Raw genomic sequence first — 21,548 nt, forward strand, 5'->3', positions numbered from 1 at the left:
CCCCTCCCCCCCACACACACATTCCCCAGGTTAAAACTACTCTCCCTGAATTTGACGATCTTTTTTTCTTCCTTGTATACCCGACATCTAAATTTGTTTTTCCTGCGATAGTTTTCTCCGCCTTGCCCCTCTTCGGAAAATATTGCAACACAGTCGATTACGGTGTGTTCACAAAGACCAGCCGCTGTGTCATTGCCGATGCGCGTGGATTTAGAATGACGTTCATGGACCAGAAGGTTAGTGATAAATATCAAATGATATTAAATGTCAGGTCAGTACTACGCCACACGGCTGCGACTTGTGCTTGACCAGTAAAACGATGAAATTGTCGATCAATAATCATAATCATTTACGATCATGTGTCATATACCAACTCGCCTGTCGGATTAGAGAGCCTTAAAGCTGTTTGAAGTCCTTTTTCAGTCTGTTTCCGAAACAATGGGAAACTGTCAAACTGGGAAAGGCTCGGAAAACGTTGGAGGACTTGGAGGATAATTTCTAATACCGTCCAAGATGCTAAAAGACCGCATCTCGGGGGTTCGGAGATTACCGCAATACCGCAATTCGAGATTTAAAAAAAAATTACCGAAATATCACCAGAAAAGTTGTCCAATTCCGCAATTCCGCAAACCCCAATGGCCCCCTCTGTGAATGTCTTATTCCGGTAAACGGATGTCATGAAAGTGTTGTCGGGGCAGTGATTGACAAGTATGTCTAAAAAAGGAATCGTACTGTCTTGTTAATAGTGAATTTGATGCTACTGTGTCGACTGTTTAAATACCGTGAAAACGCACTAGGATCCATTAGCAGTGTGTTTACTGTCAAACATGGTTATTGTGTCATCAATATACGTCTGTACCAAAGTAAAGGACAGAATCGGCTGCCGTTAATTACCCATTTTTCTTCAAATTGGCACATGAAAGTGTTAGCTGACTTAGCCGCTAAAAATGGGTCTAAGGGTGAAACTATGACAACACTCTGGCCCAAGTATTGGCCGTAAATATCAAGTGAGTCTTCTTAGAGGCAAGTATATTCGGATTCTGGTGATAAGGTATTACCAAATTAGATCATCTCGGAGGATCAGGAAGAGAGAACGACTTGCCGAGACAACTTGTCGAGGAAACTCCGTTCGCCCACGAACGGAGTTTCTGATTGGTGCGGCTCGACCCTGCCTGTCAATTTTCTGTCAATCACCAACCAAATTCCTTCATTGCGTTTGTGCGGGAAAGAAACATGGCGAACTCTGTCGAAAGTGGTGTTGTTAGTTTCGATTGCGCTCTCGAGGAATCTCTTTAGTGTCTTTTCATTTTTCCCCTCCCCCATCCCCCAACGTCTAACATGGCGGTCGCAAGGTTGTAACGCTAATTCGCCCCAATACGACGCCTGCACTGCAGGCTATTCAGTGCACAAAAAGGCAATTAGCATCTTCTACAAAGATATGGCACGCTTGTTTGCAAAGAAATACCGGCATTAATATCATTTAAATAGCAAGAATATATTACTGATAGCCTAGAGATTGATGTGAGCTTATGGGTGAAACACTAACGTACTGAATCCCTCCAAAGCAGCAAAGTTTCGCAGGCAATTCTTCAAAACTTAAGGCTTTATAAACTATGTTCTTTCAGTAGTTATGGCAATCAGTGTAGGCGGAAAAAATAGGCGAGACAAGAAGACAATGTATGCTTTTTTTCTGTCTGGCTTTGTTTGGTTTCAACGTAGTCGTTGTATTCTTTGATGGCCGTTATCAAGTGAGTGTTGCCGACAATACTCCACAAGACAACAAGAAATAATGAAAAGGTTTGTTACTAGCCAGCTCCAGACTCTTGCTTTACACAGCAGAACAAACAAGAGGTTTCTTGACAAAACTATGACTTTTTGCGTCAATCAGTAATTTTCATTTACGGAAGACTCGTATTGTTTCTCCGAATCAAAGCCATTGCCGCCTGTATAAACAGTGCCTTGTATTAAGAGTAAATCACTTAAATTTAGCTCACTCGCCAGGAATCTTCAGTTTTTAAAACACTCCTTCTCTGGGAAGAAAGTCGCTTTTTGTCGACCAAGTCACTTTCCAAGCGAGGTATTCTTCTTTTGATTTATTTTTCTACATAACAAAATTAATGTCATCTTTTCAGCGAAAATATGATTGAAAATTGACTCAGATTGCTTTGTAGCTCATTTGGCAGGGTATATTAACCTAAAAGAAGAAACTAATGTTTAAGACGAATTCGACGGTAATGTTGGTAAATCGAGCAAATTTCGTATCGGCGCGTATTGTTCCTGCTCCGCAGCTTCTAATGTTTAGTGATTTCCAAAATTTACAAAAATCCCATCAAATCAGACTCATGAAGAGAGATGTTTCCCTCAGTTTCCACACTTAACTCTATCGAAGCTCAATCGAAGTTGATTTTCAAAAGTTTGACGTTTTTGGACGAGCTTCCATACCCTTTTTTCGCATTTAATTTACCTTACATGATATATTTAGCTTAACTAACTGGGGTTTGCAATTTGGAGGATACGACTTCATATGTTCTGTGGAACGCGAAATATTCAATTATTGCTGGAAAAAAGTAAACATGATATGCGGATCGAAGAAATTAGAACAAACAGTCAGTTACATTTCAGAAACATTATTTAAGTATCAAGGAGATGGATTGAAGATGGTCTGATACGAAATAATACCTTGAAAGATAACCTAACTTATATTGTAAAAATTGAGGTTTAACACTGATATTGACACAGAACGAAATTCAATACTTAGATTGACTTTTTGCTATCCTGCAGCCAAATCGTCTTAGCTGATACAGTGCACCATTGTGGATATCACTTCCGTCCAGCCTTTACAACAGGCCTCTTGCATTATATGAAAAAAAAAAAAATGAAAAATTATGCGAAAGCATCTGCCGGAGAACTGTAATACGGGATACGGCAAGAATTTAGCTCAGTTTAAACAGACTTCATATTGCTCTTAACGACAGAAACATTTAATGACGATTTATGAAATGATTGCTGAAGCAGATAGAGATAAGGGATTTTAAAAAGTGGTTATTTCTTACTTTACGACAAATATTTTCAATGATCGTTAGACTTTCATGTTCTAGTTTGTGATATCAGTTCTTGCATTTTTCCCCTAGAGTTGTACGTTTGTGATATGAGGCAGTTGTTACTGTTTCTGTGTCTCGCTTCGCTCGGCCAGAGCGAAGACATACAAGTTCACCTGCTGGAGCAATGGCCAAGTGGTTTCAAAATGAAAATTAACCATGTCATGTCTCAGAGCGTAACAGGAGGCTGGAGAATGAGCCTCAAGTTTTCAAAGCGGGTGGGTCCAATGCAATTTCCGAACGCTCATTGGCTGTCTGCTGACCTGGGGAATAGGGTCTTCTGTTTGAAGAATCAGCAATACAACGCAGATCTTCAGGCTGGGTCGAGGCTGCAGATGGAGTTTATTGGCCAAAAGGCCATCAACAATGAAGCAGCGCCATCAGCAACTCTCGAGCTTCACCCAGGAAGGAATGCCAAATGCGATATGTCCCTACCCCCAACCGTCATTCCGCCTGGAGCGACCCCTCCCGTGCAAGAAACGTCTACCGCCGAATTGATTGAAGACTGGCCCAATGGATTTAAGATGAGTATTAATATTCTTATGCAGCAGAAGGTTGAAGGGGGATGGGAAATGACGCTAAGGTTCCCCATTCCTGTTAACAGCCTTCAAACACCTAAGGCGCACAAGAAATGGAGATCTCAGGATCGTAAGGTGTATACACTGGAGAACCAACCTCATAACGCTTTCCTTAAAAAATGTTCCAAGCTTGAGATGATTATCATTGGAGAGAAAAAAATGAACTCTGACGCACCAAGTGAAGCCGCAATTGAATTCCGCCGCAAAGAAAACTGGACTGGAGGTGGTGGAGGGGGATGTGTTCCTAGTACTACTCAGCCACCGATAACCACAGGGTCACCAACTACGACTAAAGCACCAGAGCCACCAACAACCACAGAGCCACCAACTACAACTGAACCACCAACAACCAAAGAGCCACCAACTACAACTGAACCACCAACAACCAAAGAGCCACCAACTACGACTGAATCACCAACAACTACAGAGCCACCAACTACAGCTGAGCCACCAACAACCACAGAGCCAGCAACTACGGCTGGACCGCCAAAAACCACAGAGCCACCAACTACGGCTGAAGCGTCAACAACCACAGAGCCACCAATTACGACTGAAGCGCCGACCACAGGTCGACCTATTAGTAAGCCCCCCAAATACGACTATGACTCAGTTCTTCACGACTCCATTTTGTTTTACGAAGCCCAACGATCAGGGAAACTTCCTATTTCCAACCGAGTTCCCTGGCGAAAAGACTCGGCGCTGAATGACCGCGGACAACATGGTGAGGATTTAAGTGGTGGGTGGTACGATGCCGGAGATTACGTCAAGTTTGGGTTTCCAATGGCGTTCAGTGTAACTATGCTGTCGTGGGGTTTGGTTGAATACAGAGATGCTTATGTAGATGCTGGCGAGTTGAATTATATGTTAGATTGCATTAAGTGGCCATTAGACTATTTTATGAAAGCGCACATTAAACAGGAGGAATTCTATGGACAGGTGGGTCTATTGCGAAATAAAACAACAATACATATTAGCAAGTTCAAGCTGATAGATTGATCGACCGACCGACCGACCGTCCGACTGTCCGACTGACCTACTGACCGACTGACCTACAGACCTACTGACAAACTGAGTGACTGATTGAATGACGGACTGATTGACTGACTGATTGATTGACTGACTGACTGATTATTTGACATGTACTTTGCTGCAGCCGCTGGATAAATTTTTCTGTGCTGGTGCTAAAACCTATAAACGTAACTCACCAAAGTAATGTTAATGATAAAATATACTTTTCACAGATGACATTTAAGCACTCGACAAAGGAAACAAGGCTGCATTCGTCATTCTTCTGATACAATCGAACAAATATCAGTCGGCTTTTTCCTTGATATAAGAAGTTTGTAATTTACCCGTACCGTCAGCATTTATTTCATATCAATCTGGAATTGGTCGAATTATTCAAAGTACTGCTCAATCTTACAACAACGATAACGTTCTCTTTTCAACACTGTAATACAGCAGAACACTTTAACTGTTCTTGTCTTAGGTTGGTGATGGACACACCGACCACGCCTACTGGAGTAGACCAGAAGACATGACGATGGCGCGTCCAGCCTGGAAAATTACTCCACAGAAACCAGGATCCGACTTGGCTGCTGAAACTGCGGCCGCCCTGGCAGCCGCTTCCATTGCCTTTCGCATTTCAGATGTAAGCTACTCCATGAAACTACTCCAACATGCGGCAGACCTTTACGAGTTTGCAGACAAATACCGCGGGGTGTACAGTGATTCCATTCCTAACGCAGCCAGTTTTTACCGATCCTTTAGTGGGTACAAGGACGAGCTTGTCTGGGGAGCAGCCTGGCTTTACAAGTAAGGGAACTTTACTGATCGAGAGTTAACTTTGATGAAGATTGCTTAGCTTAACTTAACTTAATTTATTCGGTAACGTTATTGGGAGTGTTCCCGATTAGTCGGCCTCCGAGCTAACTAGAAGTTTTAGACACTTAAATAAAGTTTATTGATTGATTGATTGATCGAGGGATTTGGGACAGAGGTGTGAAATACAATAACAACCATGTAAACTGAGTTTGCTGTACTTGTCTCAAATCTCATTGCTCTAATACTTATGTCAGTGCCATTGAGTTTTAATCTTATCTACCGAGAAAGTATTGGAAATTTTTATTGATCATGATCTGGATATCTCGACTTCAGTAGCAGGGTGTTTGATCAAGACACTGTCCGTAATCACGAGGTGTCCGCGAGTGTCAATAAAACGACCTTCCTCTGCTAGTGGAAGGTCTAAAATGACTCGAATCCTCTTTAGAGTACCCATAATGTTTTTCATGACAAATAGCTTGTGTCACTAATTGACAAAGGGTATTTACAAATGCAATGTTTTTTCCTGCAGGGCAACAAAAGATAAAAAATACCTTACAAAGGCCGAGCAGTATTACAAACAATTTGGTATGAATGGAAAGCCCTGGGCATTTTCATGGGACGACAAAAAAGCTGGCGTACAAGTCCTTCTGGCTGAGATAACAAAGAAAGCTTCGTACAAGCAAGCTGTGGATACATTCATCACAAGCTGGCTGCCTGGACACGAGGTACACTACACCCCAAAAGGCCTTGCGTGGCGAGATCAGTGGGGTCCAAACCGCTACTCGGCCAACACAGCGTTCTTGGCACTAGTCGCCGCTGACCAAGGAGTAAAACCGTCTGCGTTCCGCGAATTTGCAAAGAAGCAAATTCATTATATGCTGGGTGATAGCGGGCGCAGTTTTGTAGTAGGATTTGGTACCAATCCACCAGAGAGGCCTCATCATCGGAGCAGTTCCTGCCCGCTCTCTCCAGTCCCTTGTAACTGGGATAACTTCAACAGTCCAAGTGCCAACCCGCAGACTTTGTACGGCGCGTTAGTGGGAGGCCCGGGTAAGAATGACGAGTATACGGATGACAGAAAGGATTTTATTAAGAACGAAGTGGCTACAGATTACAATGCCGGGTTCCAGTCTGCTGTGGCTGGGCTGAAACACTTAGCTCTTACAGGAGGACTTTGAGGGGATTACAAAATAATCGGGTTACTTTAGAGTTTTTTAGTTGAAGGAAGTTTCACTCTTAATCGCTACGTACACCAATCTCTAGTCAGCTTTTAGCGAAATAAAAATGATCATTATTGAGGTAATTTCCATCTCTTTTAGTTGTTTTCCTCTTTAATTAGATGAAATCAAGTTTCCCATTACCTAAAATGTTCCTCACGAACAATTTTCGCTTTGAAGTATGTGACAGCAATTTAGACTGACTGACATCTCTATGGGCGTCGTTTTACCCACCAACCAAGCGTGAATGGCGGAGAAATTAAAATGTATGCAATCCCTTAATTTCCCGAAGTTAAACCGTCCCAACTGGAGTGCTGCCTGAACATCGCCAAAAATAGAATCTCTAAACTTGAGGATGAAAATTCCCGTAGATTCAGTGTATCTCATATAAGCACCCCTGCCTCTCGGGCAATGCTTGTGCATCGTAGTTTAGGTCAAAATACTCGTGCGGGACTCTTAGCTTCCTTTCTTGAGGAATTTTATATCCATCTTTGCTTTCTTAAATTGTCATTAGTTGCTAGCGATTTTTCTAAGGCTACGACAGAATTTATGCATGCGTAACTCGTAACAACACTCCTTTAAAGCTTAAAATATTGCAAATTTTGAAAAAAAAAACCCAGTATTTTTAGGTTTCCACGTTTCGACGTCATGCTCCTCACAGTGCTCCTTTGATAAAACGAGCCTGTCTTATGCCTAGGAGGCCCATCTGTTGGTTGAGATGACAAGAAAATAAAGAAAAATTTACCTGTCAGCTTTTATTCAGTCAAAAACCACGTCAAATAAAGCTCGTACACTAAGCTTGCGTTAGTAACACAAGCTGCCACAACAACCGAAACTGGGAAATGAAAACGTTGCTACGTGAATAACTGGACATAGAACTATAGCACTCCAAAGTAAAAACCTAGCGATCTTCCGAAATTCGTTCAATAGCGAATAAGTAGACACTGATAATCTGTCTGTTTCTGTCTGTTATTATGTCGCAAGGGATTGCAGCTGAATCTTTAAACCCTAATTTGAATATAAAAACTAACTCTTCCATCCACATTGAGGCAAAGCAAAATTTTGAGGAATCGCCTTTCTGTTTCTTTTAAAGGTTTCCGTCTTAACCTTCCAAAAACCGAACATTTTTAAGGAATAGTGAAATATTGAAGGAGACATTGGTTTTCTAGCCTGCGAGCAGGCTCACGTTGGAGCACAAGCGTGCGCGGCGTAGCCACGAGCGCGAAATCGAGCGGCGAAGCCGCGAGACGAGAAAATGACGCCTCTTCACCAGACTCCTTCCCGCCGGATCGCTTTGCTCTTCGCTGCTCGCGCGCGACTCAAAGGTGAGCCTGCATGTAGGCTATTGGTTTTCAAACACTGCAAAATTTTTGGGTGGCAAAAGCGTCAAGGAGCCCATACTTTCTTTCGTAGAATGTCGGCTTTGTAAACACGAGGGGCGCAGAAAAGTATTTCATATGTCGTTTTCAAATTCAAGTTAATCGTGATATGACCTGTCAGCATTCGAAACTGATATTTTTGTAGGTCGATCAGAAACTAAATCGCTTATCCTATTAAATGAGGAAAATATTGTAAACTGAACAAAGACTCGCCTTTTGGTATACTATGCAAGACCACTTCACAAGTAACTGTCCGCTGGTCATCAAAAACATGTAATTTTTGTAACAACACTTGTTGTCTTCCTCTCGAATTTTTGGCTCTAACTCCTTAACCAACTGCAACTTTCGATTCATTTCAATTTTGGTAATTGAAAAATAATTCCTCACTTTTAATTTTGCCGAGACATCATCGTTATTTCTGACCCGGAAATATGCTCCACAATCAGTACAACTTACACACGCCACCGCCTCCAGCAGCGCCTGAAAAACACAAGACATTATCGTTTGTTAGATTGAAAGAACTTTCCAAACGCGTTGTCTACAGATTTTACCACTCGGAACATTAATTTGCGCCTCAATGACTGCGGCGGATCAGAAAGGCTCGATTTTTACTCCCAGACGAAATTTCGGTAGGACATTCACATTTCATCATGTCAGTAATGGAAAAAGCTTTTTTTCTACTTGGTCATTAGTCTTGTAGCCCGGGGGGGGGGGGTACTTTTTGGGTAGGAAGTTTTGGGTAGGGATATGCCGCTGGAACCCTGGAACCCTTAGCCTATACCAGAGCTAGTTCAGCTGAATTTTTCTAACCTATACTAGAGTAAACTCCTCAAATCCCCCCATCTATCGACACTGTTGAGGCTGATTTGCGTAAATTTAAACTTGCCGATTTGATTTTTTTTATATTTTTGAGTGGCAATTCCTGGTTTCCTTACTCTAGATAAATTCTTCAACCAGCCAGTCAGTTTTGTGAAAAATGATACCTTATTCTGGAACCAAACGCTCTGATTTATATACCCTATCCTAGAGTAAACTGCTTGAAAACCATACCCTTCACAGCGGCACATACCTATATAGCCCATATATGGCAGTGCCCCCCCCCCCCCTAGGTCTTGTAGCCACAAAAATATCATCCACCTCTCCCTATTTACTACAAAACTGTTGAAATGCACCATTGTAAGTAAGTCAGTAAGTCAGTCAGTCAGGCAGGCAGGCAGGCAGCCAGCCAGCCAGCCAGTCAGTCAGTCAGTCAGTCAGTCAGCCAGCCAGCCAGCCAGCCAGCCAGACTGCTGATCTTTAAAAATTATTTTCCAAAGAAAATGATCTTTAAAAATCATTTTCCAAAGTGAACTTTCCTCATCTGAAGAGGTAACACTTTCCATTCCTGGGAAGCAGTCACAGAAAAAGTTTTTCCACGTATGTTAAAGTTAAGCTGTTAAAGCAATGTTAAAAATTAGCATATCTAGCCTGGCGTGAATGAGTTTCACTGATAAGCTTTAGTAGACATTGAGGTAACTGGGCACGTGACCTTTCAAGCGCTTGTATACGGTACAACATTTGGCTAGTCTAACATTCTCGAAGAAAGGAATCCATTGTAATATAACTTACCATACAAAGACTGAATTGCATCGATATCATCCTGTTGCAGGCTGAAGTTTGGTACATATCCAGTGTAGTATGGATACATGACAGCATTCCTGACATTTGAGTGATGGATACCAAGTGAGTGACCAAATTCAAGTGTACCAACCCACAGAAGGTTTGTGCCACTTGATGTTCCATCGGTGAATCTTTCATCTTCATCAAAGTGCGCGCGGCTTTCTGAGGGGAAGAAGGCGTGTGCTAGTGTTCCGCTTGGTCCGTCGAATGGATAATAACACCTGCTTTCATTGCTTCCAACGTGGCTTCTACTTCCAAAGCTGCGTAAAGAAATAGCAATTAATTAACATAATCAATCAATCAATACTGATTTAATGTGAATATACGCTTAGCTATGTGGTGTACTACAATAGTTCACCAGCTAGTTTATAGGTATATCACTAGAAAAAAAAAATTAAAATAAAATGAATATGGAGTGACAAAAATTGGCTAAAATAAGCTAAAATATATAAAAAAACAGTTAAAATTTCCTTTACATATGTACTAGCCTAAGATTAATTAATAAATCGATAGAATAATTAACTCAGTTACACACACCGCACTATGTATGTCTTGTAAAAAACTGATAGACCTCAGAAAAAACAAATATGATATGGGAGGAAATGACGTCTTCAAACTGCCTAGGGCCAATACCACTACCTATGGCCTGAAGTGATCTCAATTGTGAAGTGACTTGCCTACTCTTCGACAGAATTAATTTCAACCGCATTTAAGAAGTTTTCGTCTTTCGATAGTTTACTTGATGTTATTGCTGGCACGCGCAAAGAAATCTGGTAAAAAAACCATAAGAGGACTTTAATGATTACCTGATTTTAAGGTCAGCAGATCTTGCGTTGGAAGCTCTGGAGAAAGACAGTCCTGATACATCATTCCACTAATTCAGAGCTCTGGCAAACACCGTGTCTTGAGTGGCTCGTGACAGATCTGCTCCATGCTCCACATAGTACGTCAGGTGTTTTTTACCCCATTTGGTGCCAGTGGCGTACCTCTTTTCCCAGCCGAAGCCGCCGCCGCTTAGTTCAACAACATCCGGCATTCCACAGCGGGGTTTCCTCATTTGTGCGATGGTGCGTTGGTCTAACTGGCCGGTCACAGGCAGACCAGTGAAGTCTTGGAATTGTCTGATGGCTGATCCCACGTTCTGATTCCCTGAACCTGTCGGACATATGTAGTGGTATTTGGTAAGAAATTTCTACCGAGGGAAAAAAGTGCACAGTTAGACTCAACTAGTGGAGAAACTGTCATTGAAAATTGAAAATTTAAGCATTCAGCTTAAAATTGGGCTAATCTGAGGTGAATTGAAAAAATACTTATTTAGAAGGGAGAGGGAAAGCAGACACAAAATGTACTCACCAAAGCCATGGTCTCGTCATCGTCTCGGGCAAAGACGAACGCTTGTGAAGCAAGAACGGCCAACAAGACAGCACACAACATCTTCGAGCTGGTTCAAACCAAAGCGGTCCTTGATTTGTTGTGAGTGGGGAATTCCTAAGTCCTATTTCTTTTATAACCGGTCGTTTCTACGCCCACTCTTCTTGAGTTTGTCTCTCTTTCAAAGTTTTGTTTGGAAAGACACTTTTAAAACACCTGACAGCTGAGCTTCGCGCATTCAAAGAATTTTAATTACATGAAAGAGTTACAGTTGGTTATTTTTTTTATTACAAATTTCTGCATTGTCCTTCTATTTCGTTTAACATTGCCGCCGACCTTTTTTAATTCACCTTTATTACCATTATATTATCAAGATGCATATTACGAGACCTGACGACTGCAAGGATAAAATTACTCCCTAGAAATTCCCTTCCTTCAATAGCCTTAGGTTAGTATCATTGATCGCCTCAACAGATGAAGTTTGTTCATATTAGAGATAAAACTTCCTTATTCACGGCTCCAATACAGAGCTGAAGCTTCTGAATTATTGTTTTATCGTTACTACACATATTTGTTCAGCGGGCAACAGGCTCTGATCAGTTATTAAAAACTCCATTAGAACGTAAGGCCGGCAGTCTGTGTGACCAAACATGTCAATTAGCAATAAAAGGTAATAATATGATTTTCAATAGAAAACTAACAAACTTGAAATCTTAAAGGTACAACCCTTGAAAACGAAATAAGATAACGCAGCTAAGTTCGTAGTATAAAACCCATCTTTTTGGTCTTCTAAAGGCAATTGAAAATATGGCTTGGAAAAAGGAGGCGACAGTAAATTTTAGTAGTATAAACGTTTGCGTCTTTTTGGTGTCAATATAGCTAGCAGACAGACAAAATTCTTCTTTCCATCAACAAAATTCGAGAGGAATAACTAGTGAAGCTAATACAATTTGCGAGAATGTGGTGTATATTTTTCCAGGAAAAATTTCGACAAGTTTGAACGGTCACGGACTAATTTTAACTTAGTTCACTTTTTTCGCATTTTTCTCCCTGAAAAAAGTATATATTGAACTTGTATCTGTATAAAAAAATATCAACTTAGTCTAGCATTAAGTCAAAGGAACTCGTCTTGAGTGAATTTGTTGTGGAGTAAGTAAACAAGGGCTGAACTTACTACAAACCAATACTAGCAGTGTGCAAGAACTGAGTTAATTTCGACTCTCTAGCAGTGTGGCCTAGCCCCCTCGAGTGTCCTGCAGCTCTGTAGTAGATCTTGCAACCAGTGTTTTTATAAAAGGATATCGGTAAAAACAATTCAACTCTTATATGGTGAAGAGAATCGTCAGGACTCGGAAAGAAATTCCGAGTAGCTTTTGTCACTAATGTCATAGAGTTCAACTTGATTAATGTCAGTTCTGGCAAAACTGATCTAGTTGTTATTTTATCTCGTTTTGGTTTTAATGGAATTTTATGCCCAATTTGAATCCGATGTTCCAATTTAAATGCTTCACGAAGCTGATTTGACTCTCATATATAATCTATTCTCTTTACATCGTGTGCGATGAAAGAAATTTAACTTATAAACTGACCAGTGCCAGCCCCCAACATTTTCAGTTACTCCTGGTAAACGAAGGGGATTATTTGTGTGGAATTCTAAATTTTTCCCATGCTTTGGAAGGACTAGTTTTTATTGCATTTTTTGGTGCAAAATCAGAGGGTGAGTGAGACAATTTTACAGTGGTTTATTCTGAAAAAGCCCATAGACTGAATTGCTTCAGAGCCACTAACTTGTACAGCTGTTTGAACAGTGTTGAGTCAATAGTTGCTTCCAAATGGAAGGCAATTTCCGTTTTTCTTTAAAAATTTCATTTGAGCTTGCTATCGGTAGATAAACAGCTTTGAAGGAGCATTAAAATATTAAATTAAAATATCACGCAGCTAAGTTCATAAAAAGAAACGTAATCTAAGAAACTCACCTTAATTTGAAACAATATTTTAAGAACTCTTTCGAAAGGGTCTAACAGTTATCCTCCGATATTCACTGCAACAACCTTTTACCTCGTTATTCTTTATTCGTTGTTGTGTTCCCCTCAAGTACCTCGGAGATAGTAGTCAAAGGCAAAATGACGCCAATTTTTGGCTGAGGCAGTTCAAAATGTTAACATGTAATTGAACCGTCCTTTCTCAGCTAAAACGTTTCAGGGAAAAAACTCCATTGCTATAATATTTAACAATTATTCACCGATGTGGAGGTGAATAGTACTTGCTAATCACCTAGGAGTTAACCAATCAGAGCGTGCGAAAAGCACTATTCACTTGTTTGGTATACACTAGAATCAGATATACCATTCATGAATTTGACCCGAAACGTTATTTATATGATGAATAAATCTCGGTGATTACTCAGTTCAGCGTACGAGTGCTTGGGAAATAAATTTAACGATACAAATCACCAGCAAATCTGCAATTGAAACATTCTTAGCAAAAATAAAGCCCGAAGAAAAAATTATCAATCCAGTAGCAATGCTAAGACAAATTTGAAACGTTTTTAACCAATTGCACGCTTTCAAGCTCGTTCAGTTAATTCACCCTCTAGATAGCGAGACTATAAAACTGTCGATAGCAATGCTGACATAACTACAAAAATTGAATTACATCGTGAAGCGAACTGCAGATACTGCCAACTAAAAAACGATTCATTATCTCCCATTTTAATCAGCCGGCTGTCATTGTGTTCAGCGTCTTTCCAAGCAAATCTCTGACTCAAATTGTAGAACAGCAAGCGTGTTCAAATGGCCTTCGAGTATTCTATACATGTACTTCTACAATCTAGTAATTCATCATTGATATCAATATTTCCGAGTTTTTCAAGTTTTAAAAACCCTATCACAATAAACCATGGCTTCGACTACCATTTAATAACATTTCTCTTTACAAAAGATCAACTGTAACAGTCTTAAAGTTTCGATTTTCTGGATTTCCTTGGCCTCATGAATTCGATTCCTCTCTTTTTTGTTACCATCATCACAGCACCATTGTTGTTGTCATTTTCAATCAGCTGAATTACTCCACTGGCGATTAATTCAGGACTGGGTAAATAAACAAATAAGCAAATAAATGAACTGAATAACATTTCCTGTAGCAAGGGTTTTACATTATGAATTTTAAGGTCATTCCGCTGAAATAGAACCTGCACTGAGATTTTTGTGAAACTTTGCCTATCGATTGTTTATATTATAGGAACTTAAATTTTGAATTAAAAATGAGGGGTCCCCATGTTCGTTAAGGAGCAAAAGCACCTTGTTTATACCCATATAGATCCTTATAATAGCACCATGATTGTAGTTACGATTGCTTGCTAAATTCACGTTTCCGACGATTGCTTTTTGTTCTTCACTGAGAATTGGTCCATATTTATTTTACACAGAGAAATTTATTACTCAATTCAAAACAACAGAAAAAAATGATAGGTCACCATACTCGTTTGCGAGAAAATGACGATTTACCTCTATGGCGAGAAAGAGCCGCCATTTTTAATGAGCGCGCGCTAATCACGCGTGGAATTATGCGCAGTAGGGATGCGCAATGCAATACTGGGGAATGACCTTAAACATACAACCAAAAAAATTGTCTTTCTGCTCTGGAATGATTATTAAAACATAAAATAATTTTTTGTACTCAGAACGCAACATTTTTTTTTTTAGAAAAAGGGGAACTTCATCAGGCACAATAAAATGTTCATGCCAAGAAGGGTTATATGATGCTCATTAGGGTCTCGAGGGAGATAAAATAATGTCAGATATAGGTGTTAGCTAATTCGAAGCCATCGACTCTACTCAAAGAGGACTTCCGTAACCCAATCTCAGTTGCCTCCCTTATGCGACGCTTGAACGTGTTCCTTTCTGTGGCAAGAACTTTTGTTTTGCTGGAACCTACTGAATGTCCCGTGAGCTGGCAATGTTAATAAATGGCTGACGAATTCCATGAAAGATGTTCCTTTGCTCTAGCTTTTAATAAACGAGAAGTTTCGCCAAAATGTTCTTTGCCACATTGTCCACAATGGATGTGATAGACTGTTCCGCAGTTTTTAGGTTTTCTGTTTTGTCCTTAACAAGTACTAATTTCGATCTCAGAAAATTGAAAGGCTTGTGGACGAGTGTGACCTCGTGTGATTTAAATGCTCTTTGTAGGCGTTCCGAAAAGCCAGGTATTACTTATATGCACGATATCTCTACTGTATAAAACATCATAACATTGGAGAAATCGGCCAAGTGGGGACCCGGTTTCTGATCACTGACATGACCAAGAACGAAGCAAGAACCACGCTCGACCTATGTTTGCGCAGTTAAAAACAAGTGTCCTTCATGTACCTGATCAAGCCTTGTTCCAAAACCAAGTCACGATATTCTAAATTTTTCTCCCCGCTGAATCCATGTCCAAGTAATGGCAATACCAGCTCAGTTTCGGTAAAGCTGGGGCAAATACAATTCACTCTGATTCCTTCTGTATCTTTAAGACCCTATCAAAGATGAAAGATAATATAATTATTATTCTAAACTATAGATTAGACGCAGAGGTATCTCTTTGAGCACAAGTTGCCTGTCTATGACGTTGGACATTAGCATTATAGGTATGTAATGCGGGCAGATTACCAATGCATACAGGAGGCTATGAAGCAGTGTTTTTCAGTTTGCATGCAACTTAAGCCTTAATGCCAGGTACCTAGCATTATTGCCAGGCATTACTGTCGAACCTTCACAAACGGCCGCCTCTCTACAATGGCCACCTTTTTTGGCCCTGGCGCACAGTCCATGCATTCACTGTTATTTTAACCTCTCTGCAGCAGTTTTAAGGTACACTGTAACCTTTAGAAGAACTAAAATTACTTTGCCACTTGTGACTCAAAGAAGCACCAACTGCTCTCACAAAAAAGGTACAGTAACTGAAACTTTGTGTTTGGTACCAGGATGGTTGCTACAAAACACGTTATATTGAATGTTTTACTAGTAAAATATTACAAATATACCCCTGCACTCTGTGAAAATCCACAAACACCAGCTTTTGTGGCAGTATATACAGCCTGGTCAGGTCCCATAGGAAAAATAGCTGAAAGCGAAACAAACCGTTTAAAAACCCCTTATTCATCCAAGTGCACGTAAAAAATACAAAGGCAAATTTCTTTTTTCGTAATATCTAAATTTGAATAGACCGTTTTCGTATTCCCGGTATTGGACTGGAACTAGCTTGCAACTGAGGCTAATGCAGGGAGTCTTTTCAAATGCTAATGACATTGATCTCTTTTTAATGATATTCCCCTGCATGAGCCTCTTTTGCAAGCTAGTTTCAATCCAATACCGAGAATACAAAAACGGTCTAACTAAAAATAAGGAACTTTTCATTCATTAAGGAGGGGGAAAGGCTAGTGAAAATAGGGGAGAAGAGGGACACAAATTATTTAAAATAGGGTTTAGAAGAGGGTTTGTAAGCATTGCTGTTAGTAAATATCAATAAATAAATCAACCAATCAATAAATAAATAGTCAGACAGGTCTTGACATGTCAACTGTTGCATAGAAAGTAAATTTATTATATCAAAGAAAACATATATCTTCACATTCTTAGACAGTAAAATGGTTCTTTCAGTCAGAACCACCTACAAATATTTTCAAAATATAAAATCAATCATAAGACATTCAGATGTCCCCTGGACCCTTGATCCTCAATAAATTATTACTATTTTTTGTGAGAGCATTGAGATTTTTGATGTAATGCACTAGAAATAAATTATTATTATTATTTTGTTATTATTATTACTATTATTATTATTATTATTATTATTATTATTAATTGAGCATCAAAATATTTAAACAATACTGAGAATTTTTCAATCCTCATTCTCTGTCAAGTTGTCACTATCTTCCCCAGAGGCACCTAAAATTATCTGTGCCCAGTTTTTCGTCACTATCTTCCATAAAAGGAGGAAAGTGAAGATAATGATCATGACCATTCATCTCACATTGCTGCCTGTATAAGACCAGGGAGGATAGCAACATAGCATAGCAATAAACAGAGGATAACAACAGAGGATAGCAACTTTCTGTTACCAACAGTAATTTAGTTGTTTCTATCACGTCTTTTAGCTTGGGTAGGGGGGATCATATCTCTTTTGGATTAAATGAGGGGGGGGGGGGTAACAGTTTTTTTCTGGAGGAAATTGGGGGAGGGTATACAAAACCTGAACCAGCCCTCCCCCCATCTGGTACCATAAACTGCTGCTTAAAAGCCCTTCATAAGCGGTTTTGGATGGGCTTATAAGCAGAGGGGCTTATATCTGGGAGGGGGGAAACTCATCAAAAAATAATATGCTACAGCAGTGTTGATTGTTTTTCATGTCCTGGTTTTTAAGTATGCTCGGTCTTTTTTTTTTTTTTTTTAACTGGCAACATAAAGATGTCACGTCATAAGCAGTGACACTGACACACTTTAATAATTATTGATGGATGCCCAGGAACAAACATGGGTTGTTTACCATTTACATGGAGAAACCAGTTTGACAATGGCCTATGGAAATGGTAAGCAAAATTCCTGATGGTAAGTTCCATTTGGATTGGCCACTTACCATTTACTCAAAAAACCCAAATTTACCGAAAGAGACCAGAAGGAGTTTAACTTAATCATAATTCCAAGATAGCGGTGAAGAATTGCCAATGGTAAACACATTTTTCACTAGGAAATTTTGGTCGGCAATTTTGGACTACCTTTCAAGACGTTCCACTTATTTCAAAAATTTCCTGGCTGGTCAAAGCAAAATCATCTTATCATTAACATTCTGACTGAAATTAACAGAGTTTTTAGGTAAATGATAAACAACAATGGTTACCGAAGGTAACACATAGTAGCCCCTCTCTGATTTTCCTTGTCACTTGAGGAGAATGGACAGCTGTACATAGACTTCATTGTTATCCAAGGCAAAGGAACAAGAAGTCATGCAAAGCTCACACACCTGCCATTGATGCAACATTGATGATAACTCCACCACTTCCACCATGTGACTGACCCATATGGAGAACACCAAGAAATGTACCAAGAATTACACCCTTCTGAAAAGGAACATTAAACGAAGCCACTTAATTAATGATACCCAATGAATCCATTCCAGGTTAATTAAGACATAGCATAGCATTTGAATTTAGTGGCTGGTGAATGGGTAATTTCCTTATAGAAGACGGGAGGGTGGGGAACATCTACAGCTCACTTTGGTTGATGTTTTACTTTGATTCTCCACAGAGTCTACACTATTTTAAATGCATGAAAAATAGAAAGGGAACTTTTAGTGTTGTTTTCAATTGGATATCTCCAGAGGTTGAATTCAAACACATATAGTAGTACATATATAGTAGAGTTAGATGGTATATAACAAGGTCACAGATGTGAAAATACAGTCTAACCCCTCCCCAATGGCCACTTTGAGGACAGAGGAAAGTGGCCATTATAGACAGGTGACTGTTATGTGGAGGTATGTCTGTAAACATGACACCTAATTGAGTTAGCAAACTCAACCAATACTAACAGCTTGCCAAACAGCATACATTATCATATATCAATAATTCTTTAGTATCCACAGAGGAAATTTTTTCCAGAGAAGTGGCTCAGTGTGGGCCAAGGCATGAGTAATGGTTGGTCCCTAGCACAATATATACATGTTACGCAAACCCAAGCAGCAAAGCTTCAACTGGACATAAAACAGTAAGGCCTTATTTACTACATTAGCAGCCTTTTAAGCAGCTCATAAGTCTTGTCATACCTACCAAGTTTACATCAACTACTTTCTCCCAGGCATCTGATTCATTTTGACCAAGAATACCAGCATTGTTGCACACAATGTTTATTTGACCAAATGTCTCCTTTGTTTTCCTGAAGGAATCTAACAGAAAAAATAACGCAAAGAGTACTACAATTTATTCACATACATAGACGTTGTACTTAACAAAACTTGGACTAGATTTTCAAAATATTTCAACAGTTCTCAAGCTTTATAGTTTTTCTCCCAATTATATTAAATATTGACAGGTTTTAACCCTTACTTAAAGAATTAAACATGCTTTAAACATCTGGACGAGTGGTTATATTGAAACAGTTACACATTATAAAATATGCTCTTTTAATTACCTTTCATTTGAAACTTTGATGTAACATCACAAGTAATAAAAATCACTTTCTCTGAACCATATCGTCTTTTCAATCTCTCTTCAAGTTGACAACCTTTCTCTCTTTGTACATCTAATATCACAACCTTGGTATTAAATTGACAACAATATGTTATAACTAAATATTGAAATTATTGTTAGTGCCTGCCTTCCGCTGAGGGTGGCAAAGGGTTATTTGAATATTTGTGAATTTATGATAAAAGCCCTTGTTACAAGTAGCTATAAAGATACGTATGATGCACAAATTTTCCCAAAAGTTATAACTAAATTTGTGCGTGAAATGGGATCACAACCTCCCCCCCCACCTTTGCTACCCTCTCTACTGACATAACACTCAGCACAATAATTCCCCAACTGCCACCGTTCTATTTCCCAAGAGAATTTCAAATGTTCTTTTCATTATTCAAAAGTGGTGTTTGAATATCTTTGAACTCAACTGGCAAATATCTGGGAACAGTCTGCTCAAAATAACCTGTTACACAGGTTAAATTTCCACGCATGAAACCACTTGCACAATATCATTGATAAAGTCTAAATCATGGCCTTAGGCCCCAGTTATATGGTCTCGGGTACCTGAGACAACCCTCTCCCTGAGGCAACTTGATTGAGCATTTATACATGTATGTGAAAATGTTGTCTCTGTAGTCCGAGTCAAAGTTGACTCTGCACAATCATTCAGAACAATTATTGGATTTTTATTTATTTTATTTATTTATTTATTTATTTCTGCTTTAAATCCTAAATCTAGACATTCCGTGACAATCGCCACGCTGAGAGTTGTCTCAGTTAGGCGAGCCAAAGTGTTTAGATGAAGAAAAGTTGTCCTGCCCGCCAGGGTTATCCTACCTGCCGTGGCTAGACAACTCGCCCACCTGAGTTGTCCCGCCCCCTGAGACAGGTTCGAGATCCTCTTGTAAATGGTTGGTTGAATTTTGCAAAGAAATAAGTGAAAAGTTACCTCAGCTGGGGTAAGTTGCGGGGAGGGTTGTATTGGGTAACTGAGACCATATAAATGAGGCCTTTATAACCCTAACACGAGCAAAAGAAATCCAACATTTGCCATTTTAAATGAGCACGAAACCCTTTTTGCGAGTGGAATGGAACGAGACCTTCCGACCGTTTGCCCCCAAGACACTTTCGAACCTCAGCCCGGAAATTTTGGTTGAGTGGATCGCATTTGGCATAATGGAAAGCACCCCAAGAGACCCAAAGATTAGTTGCGTGAAACTAAATTGTTTGATCGCTAATTTGCATCGTACACAGAACTCGTTACCCAGATATCACCTTCAAATTCAGTTTGCACGTTTTAGTATGGGACATGTCACTTACCTTACAACCTCTATCCAGTAGCGCCGTGCAAATCTTCTCGCCTATACCTTGTGCCCCACCTGTTACAATCGCTACACTTCCCTGGATCTTCATTGTTTTTCACTTTTTAGTAAACAAATGAAGAAATTGCGTTCTTAAAAATTTTGCTAATGTTTTGCATCTTGTATGTCCGCCATATTGGCCGAGGGTCACTGAGTCAGACTTTCCCGACCTTGTTCCCAGGGTCCTGCACCGCTTGGTCTACCGCAATCGTCTCTAACCCTTTGAATACCAACTACGTGCTCTTTGTACCACTTGTGACGTCATCAATTTAAATGTCATCAGATATTCTTGATAAGCAGATAGTAGTACCAGGCTAGGCCTTTCCGCACAATGGTCAGGTTTAGATATCGACGACATTCCGACGTCTCAAATCGAAAAACAACGTTAACAGTTTTGGTGCAAAAACGGTGGTAAAATGGTCCACTACGCCTATGATTAATCAAGGTCCATTTCTAGGCTTCGCCCGTAATTAACATCCAACTTTTCACGGCAGCTAGAAAGAACATACAACGCAAAAGGTAGTCAATGTAAAAGGGCCGAGAAAACCAGAAAGGAAAGGGGCAACAAACAAAATTGAGAACGGTTAATGGCAAAAAAAAAAAGAAAAAAAAAATTGGCTTATGCGCATGCCCAGAATTGAAATTTTGCTCAATTTTGTACCTAATCCTCGCAAAACTTAGGCTTATTTAGCGTCATGGCAGCTAAAAGACCTGACTAAACGGTTAAAAACGGTATTTTTTGGCGAAAGTTTGGTATTCAAAGGGCTAAGGGCCTGTTCACATGGAGGGAGGGTGCCCCGGCTAACCGAGCTACCCTGGGAGGGCTAACTTCTCGTTCTTTTCTTT

The 21,548-nt window shown here is 39.8% G+C and overlaps 3 protein-coding genes across 4 annotated transcripts; 1 reads left to right on the forward strand and 2 right to left on the reverse strand.

Moving 5' to 3' along the window:
- Positions 1-2,006: 2,006 nt before the first annotated feature.
- LOC145465227 (uncharacterized) lies at positions 2,007-6,681 on the forward strand. Its single transcript, XM_081448999.1, has 4 exons — positions 2,007-2,077; positions 3,132-4,612; positions 5,166-5,491; positions 6,030-6,681. The coding sequence occupies exons 2-4, from the start codon at positions 3,149-3,151 to the stop codon at positions 6,676-6,678; spliced, it is 2,439 nt and encodes an 812-aa protein (XP_081305125.1). The 5' UTR covers positions 2,007-2,077; positions 3,132-3,148; the 3' UTR covers positions 6,679-6,681.
- Positions 6,682-8,538: 1,857 nt separating this feature from the next.
- On the reverse strand, positions 8,539-11,189 carry LOC145466227 (50 kDa hatching enzyme-like). The gene is made up of 4 exons (XM_081449961.1): positions 11,109-11,189; positions 10,652-10,947; positions 9,705-10,015; positions 8,539-8,576 (listed from the first exon to the last, which is right to left on the reverse strand). The coding sequence occupies exons 1-4, from the start codon at positions 11,187-11,189 to the stop codon at positions 8,539-8,541; spliced, it is 726 nt and encodes a 241-aa protein (XP_081306087.1).
- Positions 9,940-21,163, reverse strand: LOC145465228 (15-hydroxyprostaglandin dehydrogenase [NAD(+)]-like). Of its 2 annotated transcripts, XM_081449001.1 has the most exons (9): positions 20,662-21,163; positions 19,295-19,418; positions 18,934-19,049; positions 18,129-18,225; positions 16,153-16,232; positions 15,497-15,645; positions 11,109-14,215; positions 10,562-10,910; positions 9,940-10,015 (listed from the first exon to the last, which is right to left on the reverse strand). In XM_081449001.1, exons 1-7 carry the CDS (start codon positions 20,752-20,754, stop codon positions 14,083-14,085), a joined length of 792 nt encoding a protein of 263 aa, XP_081305127.1. In that variant the 5' UTR covers positions 20,755-21,163; the 3' UTR covers positions 9,940-10,015; positions 10,562-10,910; positions 11,109-14,082. The 2 variants fall into 2 exon arrangements, with proteins under 2 accessions (XP_081305127.1, XP_081305126.1); XM_081449000.1 differs by having other exon boundaries at positions 10,562-14,215.
- Positions 21,164-21,548: the final 385 nt, after the last annotated feature.

Source organism: Orbicella franksi, chromosome 13, assembly GCF_964199315.1.
Source record: "Orbicella franksi chromosome 13, jaOrbFran1.1, whole genome shotgun sequence".
Taxonomy (NCBI): domain Eukaryota; kingdom Metazoa; phylum Cnidaria; class Anthozoa; order Scleractinia; family Merulinidae; genus Orbicella; species Orbicella franksi.